The sequence below is a fragment of the Arctopsyche grandis genome, chromosome 4 (assembly GCF_051622035.1).
Source record: "Arctopsyche grandis isolate Sample6627 chromosome 4, ASM5162203v2, whole genome shotgun sequence".
NCBI classification, from domain to species: domain Eukaryota; kingdom Metazoa; phylum Arthropoda; class Insecta; order Trichoptera; family Hydropsychidae; genus Arctopsyche; species Arctopsyche grandis.
Window position 1 is genome coordinate 20,685,453 of NC_135358.1, and position 24,548 is coordinate 20,710,000.

The 24,548-nt window shown below is 38.5% G+C and overlaps 1 protein-coding gene across 1 annotated transcript in view; it reads left to right on the plus strand.

Moving 5' to 3' along the window:
- LOC143910867 (uncharacterized) overlaps positions 1-24,548 on the plus strand; it is a 259,246-nt gene that overhangs the window by 18,113 nt on the left and 216,585 nt on the right. Inside the window, exon 3 of the mRNA XM_077429472.1 lies at positions 12,898-12,943. Within this exon, the coding sequence (XP_077285598.1) occupies positions 12,898-12,943 (46 nt within the window). The remainder of the gene's footprint in view (positions 1-12,897; positions 12,944-24,548) is intronic.

Consider the following 24,548-nt stretch of genomic DNA (forward strand, 5'->3'; position numbering starts at 1 on the left):
ATGTGGGGAATAGTTACATACTAATAGATTTCGCGCCTTAAATTAATTTAACCCTTCGTTTGCATGTTGTCGAAAATTAACTACACATCCTTGATGATAATACGGCCTCAATTTGAGTTCATACTATGTATGTACATACATACATAGTTTTAACATTTCGCTCGAAGTTATATTAAATTGAACAAAGCAGCGCGTTCGAAGTTAAACGTGCGATATTCTTTAAAATGAGACTTTTATAATTCGAAGAAAAACAAACGATATTTTTATAATTCAACATTAACATACCTGAGCATACCACATGTGGTACGTAGCTGGTATATCGATATTTCTGTCGTGCAAACCGATATTTACTAAACAAATCGCCCGAGGCACTTGTTTTCTTTGGAATGTTTGTGTCGAACGTAAGCCAGCAGATCAAATAAGCCTTCATTCCCCGGCTTGGCTTCGTCTTGGTTTTGTCGCCCTCTTTTTGTCTGTCTTCATAGTCTCTTTTCCTTACTGTACGTCCCTGACTTTCGAGGCGCCCCTTTTGCCCGGCCCTGATTCGATATCGGGGGCGCGCTTTGCCAGTTGTTTGCCCACTTTGCTGCGTCTACGACAATGGCAATCGACATTCGGCTGTCTCGGCACACTCGTTTTGCTTCTTTGCAAATATCCTGGTTAAATGAAAAAAAAGCCAAGATTAAATTTTAGCGGAATGGGTGGAAATGATTTTAGAATGAAGCGCTCTGCAAGAGGACGAGTTCGTTCAAATTGATCAATTTGAAATATCAGACCTTTGAGAATTCAATATAAATGGTTGAAATATTATATAAATGGGAGTTGTTTTAAATCAGTTTATTAAATAAAATTTTACCATTGTTATTTTATTTCAGGTCGTTGAAGTCAAAATTAATATGAATTTTTGATCATCGAAACTTGTTAGGAAATCGCACAATCAGTCTGAAAGCTTTGTTATCTACGTTCAACGTTTTTGTAATGAATCATAAATTTAAATTAGCATTTTCAAAACCGGGTAGTCTTTGTAGACTTTGAAAGGAGAGTAGTTGACATACTCGTATTCTTCCTCGCAAGACGTTCTAACTTACACATACATATATTATACATACGTTCATTTGTACATACATATGTATAATAATACTCGATTCACTTTTTTAACCTGCTCAATGCAAAACTTTAAACTGTTTTTTTTTTTTAATATTTTATAAATAATTGAAGTATAACTACATATGTACATACATAGATAATACATGGATTTATTTGGTGCGGGTGTGCATCGAGGATTCCAAATTACATATTATTTAAAAAGTATTCAGTGCAATATCCAAGAAAGAATAGAGTGTTCAGTTCAAAACATGAAGGAATGCATATAGAATTTCCGATGATTTGATGATTACATGATCCGATGATTGAGAGTTCCGTGATAAGATATTTTATTTTTACATATGTATGTATGTATGAGCCGTTATATTTGAAAGTGACATAAGTTAAATTAGCAGTTCCAAAAACATTATTTTTGTTTAACTTGATTCACAAATTGCTATCACTTCTTTTAATTCGATATGTCCAGAATCTAGGAAAAGCAGAATAAAAAATCACAACACAACAGTATTGTTACACGCAAAACATTATATTTCATTTTTTGCCAGATATTTCTCGAAATGAAAAAAAGTACACATCGATAAAGAATTATATTTATACAGTATCATAGAGACAATTTGGAAAAATTCGATATTACTAATATTTCGAGAAATACATACATTTTACATCATATTTTTGTATCATAATCAATAAATTTGAAGAACTGACGACAATCTTGGAACCGTTTCAACAATGAAATCACATACATTGGCAAAGTCTAATAGAAAACGACCAGCCTGGTGTCACATACATACATATATCCAAGGCTGGCTAGCAACACCGGGCCAGATAATTTATCCACGACCCTTTAGTTGAAAACATTACACACTAACCACTGAGCTATGTTACTGGTTGTATAAAATTGGGAAGACGTTCTTGGAATGGTTCTGGATATATTCATACAGAGAAGGACTGTAATAGACCCCATAATCATGTACATAATCCAGAACCCAAAGGCCAAATAGGGGTTGAAGATGAAGATGCAGAAATTCACCAGTAAATATTAATTTCACAGTCGGCATCCAACGCGTTATTATTTCCGTTAAATTCACTTGAGTATCGGTCGAGGGCTTCGCAAGGGATTAAACGTCCCGAAATGGCACTCGAAGGGTTATAGCGCATCTCGGGCGACATTAATGAATTGAATATATGATGAGTCGTCTGCTTTCACTGTCGCTGCAAGTCAAACAGGGCAAATATTGGCGTAAGATACGACGTACCCGTCTGCAGTATCCAGTTCAGATGACAATGCAATTTCCGGCGCATGCAACGCGCCAGTCGGACAAATACCGAGTTCAAAACACGTCCGATATTATTGTAGATACTTTTTGCACAACCGTACTGACGGTGGCCAGTACGGTTGCATTCTGCACATTTGAGTAGTGACCCGAGAGTAGTACCTACCCGGTGTGTGCCTCAGGGTGCGCCTAATAAACCGGCGAAGGAGGGTACTCATCTACCGTGGTGAGCCTCACTTCTCTGTTCTCTCTCTTCAGTTGACAAAAGGTTTTGCCAACATCTCGACGCTTATTTGAATAGGACGCCGACGTAGGAAAAGCGACCGGTTCCGCCGGGAAAACTGACACATTCTCCTCGATGGATTTTGCACTGCCTTATACATATAATGATATAATATTGACGCATCGAATGCTTTGCGATGTACGTACATAAACATAGAGTACATTTATTGTTAAGTTTGATAGTCTACACACACTTTAGATCACGCTTATAAATCGTATATACACATGTTATGTATATATAATGTGTCGCATGCGTAATGTGTTGACAGCCAAACCTTGATAACCACATTTTTTCACAATATTTTTTTATATTTTATTTATACCAGGAAGCCCAACAGGAAATCCTAATGCCTCTTCCTGGCCAGAAACATTGTACATTCGATACAAGTATAATTATACAAAGTAAATACATATTAATTATGTACATTCATAGACACATCTATGGTCAAATATATAAATTTACAGCATTTTTTAAACAATTCAGTGAAATTCAGTAAATACATATCAATTAAGATGCACAAAGGCATTTATGGTTAAATTTGTAAATGACCAGCATTTTATACAATTCATCAAAATCCGAGATTGCTGACAACTTGAGATTTGCGAGAAAATGGGCAAGGTTGCTAATTTGTTGGAACCGTTTCAATGAAAATCATATAAATTGGCAAAATCGGATAGGAAACGATTGACCTGGAGTCACCAGCAGAAACCAGTGAGATATGAACCCATGACCACGTTGTTCAATGCATTTTCATTGTTTCGGTTAATAAAACGAGCTATTATGTATGAAAATAGGGTTACTTTTCGAGGCGGAACTCTGGTATGTCTATTCGTTAAGATATGTATATGGATGATATGTACATGGCTGGAGCGAAAAACGCGAATTTTGGATTTTCATCGATCAATCAATCGATTTATCTCTACAGAAATTTCGAAAAAGACACTATGGAAAAATTGTAATAAATAAATGCGCGCCACGCTCACAACGGTTAAAGCGTTGTTTTCAGAAAATGGTAATTTTTTTCAGGTTCCTGTGATTATTTTGAAAAAAAATCATCGATACTGTAACGTTACATAGAGAGACGCCCCGTAGACCGGTGACGTCATGGTGACGCCGACCAATGGTGGAGTCGGGCGTTGCGGCCAATGGCTACACCCGACTCCTTGACCAATGACTATACGGGTCATAACGTGCATGCGCTGAGCGCTGAATATTTATAAGTATGGTGCGCTCTCGAACGGTGGCATTCGGATCCTGACCTCCACCGGACGAGCAGCAATAAAGAACTGGAACCTGCCTGCGTGTTTTCTTGTACCTCGACCTGACTCCACTTACCTTTGAATACTCTTCACTGGTGTCAGAAGTGGGATCTACATGGTTGAGACAAGGAGCCACAAAGGTGCGGATTCGGGGTCTTCATCGCTGCCGGAAGAAATGGAGCCGAATCGAGAACAAAGCCCTGGGGAGCTGAGCAACGGAGGACGGAGACGGGAGGAGCAGAGGAGCCGGGTGTCGAGGAGCCGGGTGCCAAGGACACCGGAGCCGAGCTACAAGGAGCTAAGCCAGGGAATGGCGAGCTGCCAAGAGCAGGTCCAGTCCCTGCAAAACACCTTCGCCACGTTTTTGCAGTCCTGGGAGAAGTCTGCGACACCAACGCAGCCGAAAGCCGACGTACATCCAGAACCACCGAGGAGATCAGAGGTATGTTACGAGGACAGGCGGACCACACAGCGAGACACGTACGGGGTGCGGCAACATTCCCACCGGTACGACTACACCACGTTCGACGGTACTGAACGGTGGAAGGACTTCCTCAACCACTTCGAGTTTGCTGCACGGCTGAACAAGGAGACGACGAACCTGGAGGACCGACTGTGCTGCCAACTCCGAGGTGCGGCTGCCATTTTCGCCAGTCAGCTGCCATCGACGCTGAGCTACGACGACTTGACGGAAGAGCTGGCCCAACGCTTCAGACGACAGGGCACACCGATTGCATGCCATGCGGCAGCGGAACAGAGAAGATGGAGTGCGGAAGAACCAGCCGCGGACCACGTAGACGCGATACGAGCCCTCTGCGAAGACATGCTGGAGGGCGTCCACACGAACGCCGAAGCAGTCGAACGCATGACCGTGTGCATAGCGGCGAACTCCTTCACGTACCCCAGTCTACGGGCCAAACTTGGCGCGCTCCGGATCACCCCGACTACAGCGGACGTGATAACCAGAGCCGACGCAACACGACAAGCCGTCATCTTCGAAGCGAAGGAACAACGGTCGGCACAACCAACGTCGAGAACAGTACGTCCCGACGCGGGAGCGTTCAGACCATCTCGACCGGCCGTGCGACCCCCACGATGGGTGTCATCGGACCAGACAGCGCGACCAGCCACTACCACTCCAACGTGTTGGAACTGCGGACAAACGGGACACATTAGCCGGTTGTGCCGCAAGAAGAGGGTCCGGAAGCTGGAGCCAACGAACGACGAGGATGACGACGACGAGGAGGAGGCGGCTTCGGGAAACGAGCAGTGATCGGCCTGTTACGGGTCAGACCGATCACCGGTGCACGCAAAACACCCGGAGTGAACAAACTGGACGGCAGCGGCACGGCCGGCTCGTTTGTCGTGAAAGGAGAGATCGGAGGCGTGCCGTGTCGAATGGTGGGGGACACCGGGGCGTGCATCACGGTGATCAACCCGGAACTGTTCGCGAAGATCTCTCCTAAAGATTACACCGTCGTGAAGGGCCATTACAGCAGAGCGCGGCAAGCGGCGGGCCAAACCATCAAGATCCACCGATGGATACGGGTGACCCTTAATCTGCAGGGCGAAAAGTTTCCGTGGAACGTAGCGGTGGCGGATATCCAGGATCCCATATTGTTGGGACTGAACGCACTGAGACATGTCCGAGCTACGTTCGAGTTGGGCGGAGAGGAGAAGTGTATCATCAGGGGCGTGCAACGCGAGAAAGGCAAGAAAAATGCACCTGCTGTCAAGAGCATCCGCGGGGAAGTACCCCACCCGAAGATCACGGCGTTACTCGAGAGGGCCGATATTATGCCAGAAGAGAAACGGCGCCTCGAGACCATGATTCGGGAAAATCGGAAAGCGTTCGCCCGGGACGAGAAGGACCAAGGAAGGACCACCAAGGCGGTCCACACCATCGACGTGGGAGACGCGAAGCCGATGAAACAGCCGCCGAGAAGGATACCGCTAGCACGGAAAGAGGAAGTACGCGCTATGATCGACGACTTACTGAAGCAGGGCGCGATAGAACCGGGGCACGGGCCGTGGGCGTCACCGGTAGTTCCGGTCGCCAAAAAGGACGGGTCGCTAAGGATGTGCGTGGACTACCGGAAACTGAACACCGTCACCAAAATAGACTCACACCCCATCCCGAGGATCGACGACACTTTCGACCAGTTGAACGGAGCGAGCTACTTCAGCACACTGGATCTGCAGAGCGGATTCTGGCAGGTACCGGTCGCCCCGGAAGACCGCGAGAAGACAGCGTTCGTAACAGAGTTCGGTCTGTTTCAGTTCAAAGTGATGCCATTCGGGTTGTGTAACGCGCCAGCGACGTTCGTACGGTTAATGACAAAAGTGGTCGGTGACATAAGCAATGTCCTCGTGTATCTAGACGACATTATCGTGCACAGCAAAACTTACGACGAACACTTGGTGCATTTAAACAATGTGTTCGAACGGATACAGGCAGCCGGCCTTAAATTGAATGCAGACAAGTGTCGATTGTGCTGCCGCGAGGTCGAATTTCTGGGACACCGAGTGTCAGCCGAAGGAATTTCGACAGATCCGAAGAAAGTCCAAACCGTGCGGGACTGGACGACTCCGAAAACACAAACCCAAATGCGCAGCTTCCTGGGACTGGCCACGTACTACCGAAAATTTGTGCGCAATTTCGCCGAGATCGCGAAACCACTCCATCAGCTAACGGAAAAAGGGCGCGAGTTCAAGTGGACACCGACGTGCGAACAAGCGTTCGAAAAGTTGAAAGAAGCGCTGACTACCACGCCAATTATGTCGTATCCCCAGCCGGGAGAGCGATATGTGTTGGACACCGACGCCAGTCAACATAGCATCGGTGCAGTTTTGTCTCAAGTTCAAGGGGGGGTGGAGAAAGTGATCGGGTATTTCAGCCGGACAATGAACAAACCCGAACAAAACTATTGCGTGACCCGAAAAGAACTATTGGCGGCAATTAAAGCCATTCAACACTTCCACCACTACCTATCGGGCTCGAAGTTCACGTTACGAACCGACCACTCAGCGTTAACGTGGCTGAAGAACTTCAAAAGACCGGAGGGCCAGTTGGCGAGGTGGCTGGAAATTCTGGGCCAGTACAACGTGACCATCATTCATCGACCGGGGATAAAGCACGGGAACGCGGACGCACTATCGCGAAGGCCGTGTACGGAAGAGTGTCCCAAATGCTCACGCGCAGAGACAACCGATCAAGAAAACGACTCGGCCCGAACGGAACCAGTAGAACCCGCAGAACCGGAAGCACGAGTAGCCCTCGTAGGGATCTTGCCCAACGAGATGACAAACTCGACGATCGACAAAATCGTCGAGTGGAAGAACGCCGGAACGAGACCACCGTGGGAAACAGTATCTGCTGAGGAGCAGGAACTGAAAATACTGTGGACCCAATGGGACGCATTGGAGGTGGAAGGCGGTAAGCTGTACCGGAGATGGGAGAACACCGCGGGAACACGTCACACAAAGCAGCTGGTGGTGCCGACTGAGAAGATACCCGAAATCATGTGGGAGATGCACAACGCGCCCACGGGGGGCCACTTCGGTATCAATAAAACGTACCGAAACGTGCGCCAAAAATATTACTGGCCGACGTGTCGAATCGACGTCACCCAGTGGTGCGAACGATGCGCACAGTGCGGGGCCCACAACGGACCACACCGAAGGAATCGCGGGGCACTTCAACCGTACCTTTCGGGGACGCCACTACAACGAATGGCAGTCGACATTCTGGGTCCACTCCCGGCCACCGAACGAGGAAACCGATACATACTGGTGGCTATGGACTACTTCACGAAGTGGCCGGAAGCGATTCCACTACCGAACCAGGAGGCAGAGACCGTAGCAGACGCCCTGGTAGAACAAGTGTTCACGCGGCTAGGCGTCCCGAACGAGCTGCACTCTGACCAGGGACGAAACTTCGAGTCGAAGTTGTTCCGTCAGGCACTGGACCGGCTGGGCGTACACAAAACGAGAACAACACCATACCGACCTCAGTCCGATGGAATGGTCGAGCGACTCAATCGAACCATGCGGGCGCACTTGACGAAGTTCGTCAACGACGAGCAGGACGACTGGGACACGCTGGTTCCGCACTTCCTCATGGCATATAGAGCGGCCCAACACGATGCGACAGGAGCATCACCAGCAGCCATGATGTACGGACGAGAACTGCGCATGCCGGCGGACCTACTATATGGGGGCCCTCCACCAGACAGCGAACCTCAGGATCCACACCGATATACCACGAAGTTGACCGAAGACATGGCCAAGGTACATCGGTTCGCCAGAGCCCACCTCCGGATGCAGAATAGCCGTATGAAGACGCGATACGACGTCCGCAGAACCGAACCGGCGTACGAAACAGGTGACCGAGTATGGCTGTACAACCCTGCCAAGACTCCAGGGCTTTCACCAAAGCTGCAATCGCTGTGGGAAGGACCGTACACCATAGTGACCAAACTTAGTGACGTAGTGTATAGGATACGCAGGGAATTCGACGGCTCAAACCGATTAATGGTGGTGCACCTGGATAGACTCGCAAGGTATAAGGCCGTCGAATATTGACTGTAATTGTATGTAACTATTGTGTAATTGTTTAAGTGTAAATTAATGAGTCGATCGGGACGATCTCTCTTAAGAAGGGGGTTATGTAACGTTACATAGAGAGACGCCCCGTAGACCGGTGACGTCATGGTGACGCCGACCAATGGTGGAGTCGGGCGTTGCGGCCAATGGCTACACCCGACTCCTTGACCAATGACTATACGGGTCATAACGTGCATGCGCTGAGCGCTGAATATTTATAAGTATGGTGCGCTCTCGAACGGTGGCATTCGGATCCTGACCTCCACCGGACGAGCAGCAATAAAGAACTGGAACCTGCCTGCGTGTTTTCTTGTACCTCGACCTGACTCCACTTACCTTTGAATACTCTTCAATACCTTAAAGTATGATAATGAGAGCCTATAATACAAATTTTATAAGGTATAGTATTAAAAAGATAATTTTATAGGTGATTGGGGAAAGTTAAACATTTAAGGCTACTGGCTATTGGCGTAGCTGAAGTACAAATTTTTTGGATTAATAAACGTGTTTATTACGATTATTCTTCACCATCGTACTGGCGGAAATTATTTAAATTTCTATCGTTGACCAAACCGCGCAAAATGGCAAGGTTTCAAAACGATCGGAAGAATGTAGAAATAGTATCAGACCAGTAAGCGAAGGGAATCATAGAATAGACTGGTAAAAAAATTCCGAGTATAATAAGAATTTTTGAAATGTATTGTGAGGCCAAAATGGCATGTTTTGACGAAAAACATGACATTCTGCGTTAGAATAAGTAATTTTGGCCTCCTTATATTTCATAAAATTCGTAATTTTTTTTGTTTTCGAAATAAATGTACATATGTACCTACCCAAGGAAGCTCTCAATGACTTTTATTTTCAAAATAATCACGAATACCTGAAAAGAATGGCGGTTTTCTGAAAATAATGCGTCCCCCATACAAACACCCATTGCGAGCGCAATTAGTCAGAACTTAGAAAAATCCATCCAAATTTGCTTCAATAGGTGAATAATATTGATCGTTTTTTTTTAAATAATGAAAAGATTGAAAATTCTCAAAAAGCAGATATTATGCATCTGTACATATGCATAATATCTGCTTTTTGATATACATATGTATATAAAAAAATATATATATAAAAAAACCCACTTTTCAGATATTTTAGTCCAACACATTCTTTAAAATCAATGTTTCTTTTTAATTTTCTCTCGATACGAAGAAAGCTTTCCTCTAGGTCCGATGAAAAATTCACGTTTTCCGCTCCGGTCTAATGTATGTACATACATATAATATATGAGAAAAATTTCGCCTATAAATTGCAATAAATCTAAGATTATTTTTTACAAAAATATGTAGTTATATTATCAAACAGAACAATAATGACACGTTGTGATAATAAGAAAAAAATCCCTGATTACTTATGTATGTATGTATAGTTCGTCAGTACATACATACATATAATTGCACCAAAGCTAGGCGAAAAATGTATGAAACCTAGTACGAAGTCCTGTAAATTACGGCAATAAACGTTACTATTGATAATTTCAATGATATTCACAAAGAAATGAGTTTTGTTAAACATTGACATTTTCGGGTGTAGTTTTCCATTTTAGCCCAGCGGGCGATTTCATTTCGGCCCTGTCGATTTAGTCTTTGGAAATTCGCATGTTGTTTTATTTGTATAAAATATTAACAATAATTGTTTGGTTGGATATAATGACGTGTTTGGTTGAAGTTGGGTGTTTGAAAGCAAGCAAACACGTTTCATAATATCTATTGTGCGTGATTTTATTATGCGGTGAATTCAATTTCCTCGTAACACAGTGGCGTTAAAACGCGTGCACAATTTACGTTGCGTAAACGTCGCCGTTAAATTTCTCGCCGAAGGATATTTACGTCGGCTTGATTTATCGACTAGATGGAAACTTTTCATTAACCTTTATCGCTCCGTTGTATTAATTAGCGGCAGATTTATGACGCGCAGTTCCCGATTGCGCGCGACTTTCAGACGGTTAACGAGACTGACTATTGCCGGGAGAGAGAGAAAGGATCGACACGGAGAATTATTGCGAGATCGTTATCCAACGTTTCGTATACATCAGGTCGTGATAATAATATCAAAAAATACGCACGCCTTTGAATTTGCTAGTTAGATTCTGTATTATCTATGGCGGATGCAATTTATGTCGTGTTAGTTACAATATTTTACTCGCAATAAGGACGAAACGGATCTGCGTTGCGGTCTCGCAAACAAATGGTGCTTAAAGTACCCCAGGGTCGAATTGTAAAAACCGTTTTTCCTCGGTATGTGCGAGCTTTTTGTTTTAGATTTATAGCTACGAATTTTTCAATTCAACTTTTAAAACGAGTTTAAATTCAAGTGGGCAGAGATTGCGCTCGTTGCGATTATTCACGCAAGTTTTAGCAATACTCGTACGAGTGTTCGTTGTCTTGTGTCTGTCGAAATGTATCTGTGTGCGTTGTGGTTTGCTTAGACAGGTCAATATTAATCGCACAGCCAATATGTTGACAAATCAATTGATTGTACAGAGGGAAAGCAGCATTGAACACAGATAGGATTTGGATTGGTGCCAATTGCGTTGATTCAATATATTTATATATGTACATATGTATGATATCTCTATTGGCTTATTATGTATTTATTTAGGTCAAATTATTAACATTACATGAGATGTTATAAAGATTCAAAGGGGATGATATAAAGATTCGAATGAAATTAGTGTTGAGTGCATTTGAGCTAAGCGATGAAAGTTTTGGGTATTTTTTGTTAGTATTGATGTATGGGTGCGAAACTTGGACATTGACTGCCAGAATTTTGCTTAAAGTTCAATGTATTCAAATAATTACTGAACGTTGTATGCTTGGCATAACAGATGGAACAGATGGATGAGATGTATGACTTTAGCTGACATAGTATGAAGAACGGGTGAAGATATTGAAATGACAATAGGTGAGGAATAAATTTGCATAAAACAAGTGTTGAAATGTGTGTAAGAGAGTATAAACGGATACAAGTAAGATTGCTGAAATTTCTGAAATTGGTAGACGACATAAGAAAAATATGAAGGGTTAGATGAAAAATGTTGCCAAGAACAGACGTATGGAAGCTTAGGCTTTCATTCAACAGTGGATGGTTATTGAATGTATGTATATGATGATAATGATGATCATATATTTTTATTTTATTTTATTGCATGTATTTCTATAAAAGGTGCCATGTCAGGAGTTACCCTAAGGCAACTCATATTGTTCGATTATTTTTGTACATTAGTACTAACAATTTCAAACATAGCAGTAAAATTATATTGTATAGAATACAATAGAGAAATCTATGGACAATCTTTGATTTACAGAAATTTGCGAAAAATACATTTTAGCAGAGTATGTAGGATAAGTTATAAGAATCAACAAATTCGAGATGTTAGAAACTCAAATTTGCGACAAACTGGAGGGAAGAGTATTGATTTATTGGATCCGTCACAACGATTATACTAGATAAATTGGAAAATTTTAATAGAAGATGGTCGATATGTGTTTTAATAACCACCAAGATCTCGCCAGCAGCATATTTAGCCGGGATTTGGACGCACGACCACCTTTCTACTAGTAAAAAATAGCTCTTCCAGTGAGCCACGCCATAGTTAAAGACAAGATAATATGCAAATATGTATTTGTATTTCGATTGATCCAATTGTATAAATTTGTGTTTGGAAATATGTAAATAGGTATGTATGTATACATACAAAATTACTGAATATGGGGATGATTTTCAACCACTATGTTATAAATAAATGTTATAAAATGAAAACTTAGACTGAGTTGAAACTAGACAAGGCTATGAGCTTGATACGCGTTGGCAAGGGTAAATTGTTTTGCGGAAGTTTCCTCAAGTCGGCCGTATTTCCGGTGCGAACCAACACACACACACGAGGAAAAACGTCAGAGTGAGTGACAACCCTGAAGTTTTAGTGGAAAACCATCTCCGGACTCATCACAAAAAACGCAAGAAAATCTATTAAGAATATTGGGCAAACGGTCAAAGGGAAAAACGCACCCCCTCTTCTGAGCTTTCTCACTGCGAATAATCCGGTACGATCGTTATGACCGAAACGTTGCCTTCGAACTTTACCACTTTCCAGCGAAATTAAACGCTCTCTCACTTTTTCGACTCCAAAAATCTTACTTTTTCAATTTTGAAAATTAATTTTTTCATTTCGCTCCTGTCTCGCGTGCAAATTCGACCTCATTTGTGTCTTTGCGAAATTGAAACTCTAATAAAATTATTGCTCTCGGTTTGTATGTATGTAGCTTGTAAATTGTACTTATATAATGCAATGTTTTAATTGATTTCTTCAAATTATTTTCAGTGGAAGCAGCGTTGGGGCGTTGCAACAAAGCTGTCACCTGCTGCAGGTGAGTCAATATTTATTTGAATATATTTTTATAATATACACGTATGATTAATATACCAATAGTAAAAATGTGTTGTAATGAAAAAATTCTAAAATATTTATAAAAGGTTTTGTTTCCTTGAATAGTATATAATATATACATTTTTATATAATAAAGTTCTCATAGATTGATTTTGAAAGAAGTGTTACATAATTTTGAAATTAACCAATAGAATTTTGACACGTTCCAAGAACATGATCAGTCTAGATTTATTTTGTGTTGTACAAAATTATGAAAAGCACGAATTCTTATATTTGATCCTTCTATGTAAACAATGCTTAAGATTTTTCACATTCTCTAGTCTATTCTTTGTTGAGAGTATTAAAACAGTCCGCAATGGGAAACAAATGGTAAAAGATACATAAAATGCATTTTAGGGGATTGGACTTGAGTTGCGATTGCGTCGTGAAAAATAACTACTTTTTATGATTGCGGTCTTAAAACCAGGAGGTAAACGTGGAGAGGGCCCTCTCGAATGAGATGCATTCACAATTGTTGTGGGCGTATCCGTACCCGTGACTACGGGGCAAAGAATGATTTATTTCTGTGAAGGGAAACTCAACCCCGGTAAATACGTTGTACGTCTCCAACGATGAGGGGGTGGCGGGTGGGAGGTCGATGAGAGACGGGAAGGAGGGCAACTTGCTAGAGAGGACTCGAAAGAGGGACTTAAAAAATGTGAGGTACAAACCTCCACCCCTGGGGCTGAAAAACGGCCGCGAACTTATGATCGCCTTCTGACAAGCAAAGATTGATCGTTAGGGAATTCAATTCCGCTGTGCATACGCAATTCATTGGTTGTTGATTTAAATATACCGTGTTGCCGCCAGCCGACTTTTGTAATGAAATTCATGTGTGTGGGAAGTATAGTAATAATTAATGTAGCTCGAAGTGGATAATATTTGAATGGGTGCACGTGCTACCGGCAATGTGTATATTGTATAATTTAATTTTCATTAGCTATTTCTCCACTCAGTCGTTTTCGTCTTCAACGTTCGGTTTCAACATTCAACATGAGCATGCCTAACGACGAATCCGCATCGCATGCAATCAACCGTCCACACTTGTTCATTGTCGTTGACTGAACATTGACTATACGTTATCAGTGCCAGCGCCATTCTTTTTGTTTAGTGTTTTCTTTTTATAATAATATAACCGAAGACATTTAATTTTTCAATGGTCCAAAATTTTTGAAGCGTCCTTTCTTTTTCTTTTTTTTATTAATTCACTTAATTTTTATCCTTGCAGTTACATAATAGCGAAAAATTTCGATAATCTTTTATAAAATTTATTATTTCCTAGGATTTGAGTGTGTGATGTGACATGACGCATGAAATTTTGCAAAAATACCTGACCTATAAAGCGCATGCCTTCGCGCATGCACTACGTCCGACGAATGTATGCGCTCAAGTTTCACGAAAAATGAAAAAGTGGAGACATACATAGCTATTGGATTCTTGTGTAAGTGGGCTAGTTATATACAATTGTGAGACAGCTAGCCATATACATACATAGCATTCTTTATCAAATTTTTAGTTTTAACAAAAGCTTAATTTGATTTAAATTTAGGGGCTAGGAAATAGCAATAAGAGCAAAATTTTTCCAAAAATACATATCGTTATATTAACTTGCCAATCACATAAATCAAAAATATATTTTTTTTATATGGTATAATGAAATCCGTTTTATCTACCTTAATTCTCGTATTGTTTCACTTTCATTACTTTTATCGCGCTTTTTATTTACATTTTTTTGACTGTTTTGGTTTTGAAAGTTTTACACAAAGGTGGATTTGGAGCAGTTCTAAAATGTAACATGGCATTTATTTATTTATGTATTTAAAGTATACATATTTACATATTGTTTTGATCAACAGTGAATTCACGTGGCTTATGCCGTACAGTAACGATCTGTTAAAAATATATAAAAAATACAATCTATCAAAGAAAGAAATTATATTAGAAAGTATTTTTATTTTATTTCTGTTTTAAAAACTTTTCATCGAAAATAGGGATTAATTTTTTTAAACATTTCAAATGCATATGTATGTATGTACATTGTCGATAGCGCATAAAAAGTAATGGGGTATAAAATAAAATTTTATGTCAACGGAGGGCAATCGCGATTTCAGTGCCGATAAGTGTTAATTGTTAAGTCACTGCGTTTCTCAAAGAGTGTCACGCTCTCCTAGCGGTGACGCTTAAAAGGTAATAAATCGATTTAATTTAATATTTTAATACACACATATATTCAATATAACGGTCGTAGTTTATTTTGCGAGGCGTTCTCGAGTCGTTAACATAATGTCGGCCGTCGTGAAATATAATTAATTCGCGGCGAATTTCCAGAAAATTGCGTTTGAAAATTCAAAGTATGAAAATGAGGGGGAAAGTGAAAAAATATGGTAATGTTTATTAAGTACTCGGAGGACTAGGAGCTGGCCAGTGGCGGCACAAGGCCCAGAGATAGGGAGAGCGGGGGCGAGAGTGGGGTGGTGTGCTCGTATTTATTAAAGTTATTACATTAAAATACTAAATCTATTCTATTAACAGGCGCCACCAACCCCCTTCTCCCTTCGTCCTCTTGCTTAACCCTTTCGTGCATATTTATCTTTGAGATTCGCGAGCTTTCCGCGAGGGTTGTGTTACGCATAAATCTCCCGTAGACCGCACAGACGTGCGTGTAAAATTCGAGCTATTTAACCCGTTGACTCGCGTGGCCGGATGCCATCGGATTTTGGCAAATATTGCATTTTTTGTGCATGTTGTATGTATGTATGTATATCCTGTTCAAAAGATACGAATGTTCTTCAAAAGTTATGGTCGTGGGGGAGGTTTTATTTAAATATTAATCTGGTGTGTTTGATTTTGAGCGTTGCCTTTTCATTTTTGACGAACATTTTATCTGGCTGTCTGTCATAGTGATGTTTTGTGGGTTGGATTGCTACTTTGTTATTTCTTTTGAGAAAACAAAGTAAAAGACTTTTTTGTTGAGGAGATTTTTGTGTTGTAATTTTTTTTTTAATATTGATATCTACCAATTTTAGGTGCAATTAAAAATAAGAAGTAGATTTTATATATCAAACATAAGTGTGAATATTATACTCATATGTATGTACATTGTTAATATGTTTCATTAATAAACATGATGTGATATTTCATATTTGATATCAGATATTTGTGACAGCAAAATTGTGACATTAATAAAAATCAGATAAATTGACAAACTCTGATAAGAAATGACCGACTTGGAGTCACAAATATTCAAGTTTAACCAGCAATATTAAAGATTATCACGGGATCTAACCCGGAACCTCTCGGTGACAAACATAAACACAACCACCAAGCCATACTACTGGCTATGTATAAACATATGTATGTACATACATATGCTTATGTATATTCATAGCCTGTCCAATATTATGCATGGCAATTGGAATTATATATGCATACGAGTAGTATATACGACGTATTAGTGATTCTAGGATGGTTTAGCATTCATGGCGATATTGAGCAGTATGTTTTTGGTTTTTAACGTTTTTTTTTCGGTATGGAGGGTCGTCGTCTCTCATCGTTGTGGATATTATGCGGAGGCCAACTGTCAGAGTCTGCCGCCCGTTTTGGGGCCATCAATCCACGCCAGGCAGTAAGCCAAGGGGCCGACGGAGTCTGCCGGCCCCTATCTTAATGCCCGATCTATCAAAAAGCTATTAGGCCCGGTTTCAGTATGAAGTTGATCCGTTAATGCTCGCGGTTTGGCAGTAATAAGGGTTTTCCGCAAATGCCTGGTGGCCTTCCTCTTGGAAATCTAGACCTCGTACGGGCTGCGAATTCCCGATCGCCGAATGAGTCGTCGTCGACGGCAATTATTATTATCCCCGGTCGGTTCTTCGGTTCCGGTTCCTCGGACCGAAACTCATGCGCCGCGCCCATAAATAACGCCGACAAATTAAAAAGTCTCCGGCCCTCCGAGGAGGACCGCAATTGCCGGCTAACATGCGACCGATACCCTCTGCGATTTTCGCCGTACCCCACCTTTTTCCCTCCTTCTTTCTCTTCATTGCAATGCATATAAAAATCGACAAAACTGGCGCCTAGATGCAAGCCCGTGCACGCCTCTGCACGTCACGGCCTCGAATCGTATACTCTTCGGTGGGAATTTGTTCGAAAAGTTCGTTATTCTGTGAGATAACTCCTAGATAACTCTCGGAGAAAAGATTTCACAGCAATATACCATTTATTTTCATGAACGATTTCATTACTATATAAAGGCAATGCAATTTATGAAGAATCAAATATGTTAGTTCAATTTTATTTGGCGACTAAATACGTCTTTAAACATTGTGTGTATGAAATAATTTCGAAAAAGTATTCAATATACAGATGTACACATTTTTTTTCGGAAAGTCGTATATTTCAAAGTACATTTGAGCGGAAAATGTATACTTTAACGTTAACATCAAGACAGTTCTTTCTATTTTAAGCCTAAATGTAGACTCTTGTATTTGATGCAAATTTTCACTAATTTTTCTTTAGCACGGAATAGTCATTATAGTGCTGAATTTACGATAAAAAGTTTAGTCAGTTAAAAATTATCTGTTTTTTTTATCACATTTAACCTACTTACGTATCGACAAAATAGTTCAACAACTTTCAAAAGAATTGTAATATAATATTATACATTCCATCGTCGACTATCACCAAAGATAGAGTTATGAAAGGTTTAAAAAAATTTAAATAAAACCGAGAATATACGTATGGATGTATGTGTATATTGCCATATCTACGTATATGTGTGTATACGTATTTCTATATATTGCTATATCTCTACCCCACTTTGTTATTTTATATTTAAACTTTTTTGCTATTTTAATAATGCTATTGTTTTTTTATGATTATTTTGTTTATATACATATCTTAAATGTATTCTTTTTATATTCCTCATCTATCTGTATTTTTTCGACCATTGTGGCGCATTAGAGACTCCTGTAATGCCACAATGATCCAAGCTTTAACTTAAATAAAATAAATATCTAGATTAGGTGAATCTACATACATGTGTACCTTTGATAAAATTAGTGTAAATCTTTATTTGAGGAATATGTATATATTTTTTTATAATTTTATTGCCACAGTTTATATGTATTTTAAATTTATCGACGTTGTGTTTCGACAAAGTTCGCTCAAAATATGGAGCGATAAATCAGAAAACTTTTGATATTATCCAAAAAGTATGTATCTGTTTTAATAAGCGAACCGTATTACGCGAACGCGTTTCGACCCTTTTTTTTCCTTCTCTCATATACCGAGTAAATAAACAAAAGGCAATTTCGAAAGTGCTCGTAGTTAGTTAGTCGGCCACGGCTGTGGGGAAAATTTTTAAAGTTTTTCCCGCGCGAAGTATTCTAATTGACAGCCGGACGAATCGGAAAGTTTTTAATTTGAAAATATCGCCTCGAGAAAACCTCAATTAGGCTCAGTTTAAAAGCCCTTGAACTCCGACCATGCCATCGGCTGGAAAAGGAAGAGGTTCGAGGGGGAGGGGGGATAGAGTTCTATTATTTTTACGACACTCCTGTAAAAGAAAATGGGCTTTTCTTTCTCTATAGTTAAACGCGGTAAATATTCCACGCATACCCCGTAATAAGGAAAGCCCCCCGTCGTTGTCGAGTCGAAAAAAAATAAAATAGGGTTAGTGTGATAACCCCCGTTCGGAACAGTCGAATCGGTGAACTTCGGTGTTCGGGAGAAATCAAAAAAATGAAAAATTAAACGGTCAACTTACACACACGTTGGGGAAAGGGAGAACCTTGTTAAATATTCATGAATTTCACGATGTATAAATCATTTGGTGACCCCCGTCATGTGCGACCGTTACTTACATGTATGTATGATGTTTCTTAAATGTAATTAAGTATATTTTAATTGTTTAATTTTCAGTAAGTTATAATAATATAAGGTTGTATTTATTTTCAATATCTACTTCAGAACCGTTCAGATTTTGGGACTACACTATATATTTGTTCAATTCCATAATCGTATGTATGTACATATTTTGAATCTTGGTTGAAAATTTGTTTTTTTTAGACATTTTATTATTTTATCAGACGGTGTTCAGTGATGTATGTAATATTTTGTAAAAGCATTGAAACAAAATAAAATATGGTAGAAAAGTTTGTTTTTAATACATGTAATACTTGGAAGTAAATGATGTGGTGTTATACAGAGAAATATAAAATTGTCAAAAGAAATCAATATATGTATGAACATATATTTTTGACAATTTACTCGGAATTAGAATAAAGCACTGGAATTAGGATTGAAATGGTTTTTTTCTTAGAATTGAGAATGCCGAGTGTGGGTCGTGGCATACTTTTTGGATGGTTTGTACGAATGTAAAAAAATAACACATTTCATACGGAGAGATTGATTCAGAACAAGGTTTGCGCACCGATATCATTTTATATTAAATATATATGCGCCTTTGATCATATGGAAAATGTTCCGTGAAAAATCATATATAAAGCGTTTGAATATTTTCCGATATGGAGGATATCCGTTACACGTTGATATTTTCAATTCAACGTTTTCCCAACTATGTAATATATCTATTATGTACAGCCTATGTGTGAATTTATAGTATACATATATGCACGTACGAAAAGATTTTTTAACTGCACTAAGCTATCCAGCTTAAAAAGTAGGCAATAATAAATTTGATAGCAGCATATTTTTAACGAAGTCACACGGTGATATGCAAAGTTTTCCTACTAAATTTGTATCGTTCGAAAAAATGTAAATTTTTAAAGTCATTGCCACTCAATCACAGCGCTGTATTTTTTACACGGTGCAATTACGATCTGAGCAGTCGATATCGCGCAAAAGTGCAATATTGCATGTATGTACATTTTTTTTGCGCACATGTACATATATGTAGGTACGTACTACATATAAATGACTCTCTAACGTGTCCATTTGAAAACATGTGAATTGTTGTTATTATATAATAACACTAACGAGACGGATGGTTTTAAGGATCTGCATTTTCAGCTATAAAGAGGAGCTTACACTGTACAGGATAATACCTATAGTTGTTATTATTTTTACGAATGCAACCATTGTGTTTGCATTTTAATGTGGGGTGCACGACACCCCCACGGCCTTTCCGACGGCCACAAAGGAGAGGAAGTCACAATTCACCCGTTTTCATTCCCGAGGGAGCGCCCAAACCATCCCCAACCCCGCCAGACTAGGATCCGTAAAATCAACCTCAGTCCACCTACCCACCCTCTCACATACGTATATATAGTGTCTGTCCTCGTAATAGTATGATGGTGTGAGGTAAAACGAGACGCGTTTAATTAAGCAGATTTCGGATGTAATTGTTCGCGCCCTGTTTAAGTTGGCGCCGTTTTCGTTCACGAGAGCACATTCGCGACTTTGTGTCTAATTGGGTTAAAGTGGTAGAAAGTCGATATTCCTCTTTCGATTTAAGGTCATTTGTCCCTCTTGAGGTGTCCCAAAAAGTTCAAGAACTTACTCGTGATGAGATGGGTGTTTATTTACCTACATATGTATATATATACTGTACTCAGTCACATCAACTCTCTCAATGTTAATCTTGGTGCGGGTTGTGATGGTTTGCCTTCTTTTTTCCTTGTTAAATGTGCTGTCCCATTATCTCTTCCCATAACAATCCTTTTCAATCTTTCTATGTCGAACGGTAAATTTCCTGACTATTGGAAATTATCTTACATCACCCCTATTTTTAAAAAAGGTGATAAGAATCTTATTGAGAATTACCGTCCTATATCTAAACTATCTGTCATTAGTAAAATCTTTGAAAAAATTATCTATAATTTCCTTTTCTCCAATTTCAAAAACTACATTATACCTGAACAACATGGTTTTTTTAAGGGGAGATCGGTAGAGACTAACCTGCTTAATTTCACTAGTACTCTCACATCTTATATGGACAAACGAATCCAAATAGACGTCGTTTATACGGATTTCTCTAAAGCTTTTGATAAAATCAATCACAACCTTTTACTCAATAAACTTTGGTCCCTTGGAATCCGAGGAAATTTATTTCGTTGGATCTCTTCGTATATACTAAATCGTCACCAAATCATAATTCTCAATGGTTTTAGATCATCACTTAGACATATTCCTTCCGGTGTCCCACAAGGGTCGCATTTAGGTCCCTTATTCTTTTTACTCTATATTAATGATATCTCATACATCTTCAAACATTCCTTTATACTTCTTTACGCTGATGATTTAAAAATTTACAAACCTATATACACCATAGACGATTGTCATAAGATACAAGAAGATCTAGATAGATTCTCTATATATTGTTTAAATAATGATCTTTTTATTAATCTAGAAAAATGCTCTATTTTAAATTTCACTAGAAATAAGTCAATTATTACTAATCAATATCAATTAAATCATTCAATCCTTAACACGTCATCTTCTATTAAGGATCTTGGTGTAATACTCAATAATAAACTAGATTTCTCTGAACATATTTCTTTTATTACCAACAAAGCATTTAAATCTCTTGGATTCCTACTCCGCTCAACAAAACCCTTTAATGATCCTTATGTACTAAAATTACTTTATTTTTCCTTTGTAAGGTCTCACCTTGAATTTGCCTCAATTATCTGGTCACCTTTTTATTTATCCCATATTAATTGTATTGAGAAAGTTCAACTTAAATTTATTAAATCCTTACGCTACCTTTTTCCTACCTATACCCATTCTACTGTTTCCGACATTTTAAAAATCCTTTCTTTTAACAATCTTTCTGTCAGGCGACGACATTCTGATGCTATATTCTTCTTTAAGCTCATAAATGGTTTCCTTGATTGTTCTGATTTACTGAATAAGGTTAATTTCAGAATCCCAGTTCGATACCCTAGACGCGTTACACTCTTTTCACTTGATCCTTTCAATACTAATTCCCAAAAATATTTTTATCTGCAGCGCGTTTATCGTATGTTTAACGGAGAGCTGAATGAGGTTGATCTGTTTGGTATTTCCCTACATCAATTCAGGTCTAACATCAAGAGAATCTTGACCGATTGATTCATTTTTTCTTCTATTCTATTTTTCCAATATTTCCATTATTTTTATACTTTAGTTTAGTTATGTAATGTGCTATTTAATCATATTATAGCTTTCATTCCTTTCCATTTCATTTGTTTATTTTGTATTTACCTTTTTCATTTGTTTTTTATATTTGTAAATTTCAATTTCTTCTTATATTCTATCTTATAACCTTTTCCAAATATTTTAATACTATAGTTTAATTATGCAATGTACTACATATTTTGTCATGCCTTTATTCTTTACTTTTTAATTTGTTTTCCTTATATTTATCTTTTTCATTTTTGTAAAAATCTATTATTGGACTCGGGTGTTACATATATTATTTATTTACTTTTTGTGTTTTTTATACCTATCTCTGTACATCCTGTCTGTTGATTTTTCAATTAATAAAATAAAATAAAATAAAAAATAAAATATGAGGCGCTATATTTGAAAGTGGCAAAGTCATTTTCAATTCCAAAAGCACTATTTATGTTTGACTTAATTCACAAATTACAATCACTTATTTTAATTCGTTATGTTCTGAATCTCGAAAAATCAGAATAAATGTGTTACACCAGTATTTTTTAAATATTTTTAAACGTAAAACAATATATTTAATGTTTTGCGAAATATTTCTCGAAATAAGGAAAATTAGAATTTGCCACTTTCAAATACATATAACGGCTCATATATATGTATGTTTATATACAAGTAATGCATGTAAGCCCATTGCGCTTTTCTTGGTCAATTACAAACATCGATAAACAATTATATTTATACAGTATCATAGAGACATCATACTCTTTCGATGTGAATTTATGTATACGTTTGTATTCATTCAATTTATTTTATTCATATACATGTGTATACATGCGTTTTCCTGGCTATTTATAAACAATTATCATAAAGACAACGTGGGTAGCATTTTACAGTATGTATGTACATATGTACATACACTGTTATGTTCATGATTAGTGATATTTTCAACATCACTAATATGGAGTAATTAAAAAAGTTTTATATTACGTATTTATGTAGTTTCAAAAAGTCATATAACGCTTTGGTTAATTAAAATTTATCTTATAGTTATATGATATATGTATGTAGTTACATATAGAAAAAAATAAATTTAAATTTCGGTGCACGCATATTTTGAAAATTTTATAAATTAATTAATAAATTTAATGTAAATATAATATAATACAAATTTTCATACATGTACATAGAAGAGAAAGTGCAACTAAAATATTGTAGTAAATTCAGTTTTCTTGTTAATCGTATTGTAGATTTTGAGAATTGAAAGTTGAGTTATATATTAGATATTCTTAATCTTTGTCGAGCATTATAGTTTGAAACTTCAGCATTGAACGTCTTTCTCCATATATGCATAGTTATCGAGAAAGCTGGATTAAAGGATTGAGCAGAATATTCAAACTTTGAAAACATAGTGAGGCAGTATTTTAAAGTAAAATCACGTGGACAAAATACGGAGAGAAAAAGAATACCATGGAAAATAACACTAAGTATAATAAATTTATGAGGTATGGAAATGTCATCGAAACACATCAAAATTGCGCACTTAATCGAGTTTTCCTAAAAGTGGATGCGAACGTGTTAGGTTTCTTTTAAGCTTTTAGCGATCGCATTTGTTTCCTTTCACATTTGCTTGGGTGTGTGTACTGCCATCCCCCCCAGAGGGCTTTGGATGCTGCCTTCCTCCATCGTTGTGTCGCAACTGAAACACAATTGAATTCCATTAAAATTTCGCCTTGTATGCTTTTTTTATTGTCGTCACATTCGCTTCGAGTGCGACTTAAAAGCAACTCGGCAACCGGAAGCGCAAAAACCATACCAGACCTACTAAATATATACATACATATAAATACATATATATAAGAATAACGAAAAAAAATATATAACGAGACTACTTCATCCACATTAATCTTATGCTAAAACGACGTGGCAACATACTTCTAGAATGCGTCTAGAAAATATTTCTATATTTAACAATGAATTATAAATTCCATGATGAAACGAAATGGCGTCTATGTAGTTGTAGCAATGGAATGTTTCACGCTAGTTTTGTACCCTTTCGTCGCTTACCGCGAACCAGTCCTAACAATCTCCGGTGTATTTTAAATTCAATTTGAATCCCTTTTAGTTGAAGGCAAAGTCAATTACAATAAGAAATAACTTTTACGTATCGCGAAGCGTCGAAGTTTGACCCGACGAGACTTTTCAATGTGTTAACTTTCGAGTTAAAATGACAACACGACTCGCTAGAACTCAATAAATCATATACATACATATGTATCTGAAGGACTGAGGATTTGAGAAGTAAATGTCAAATTAAATGTTTAAATGTCAACTTATTTGTTAGTAAATATTGAATATTAATTACACATGTTCAGGAAATTTACGGAATTTAAATTTAAACTTAAACATAAGAGAGTGCTTGAGTGACTAAG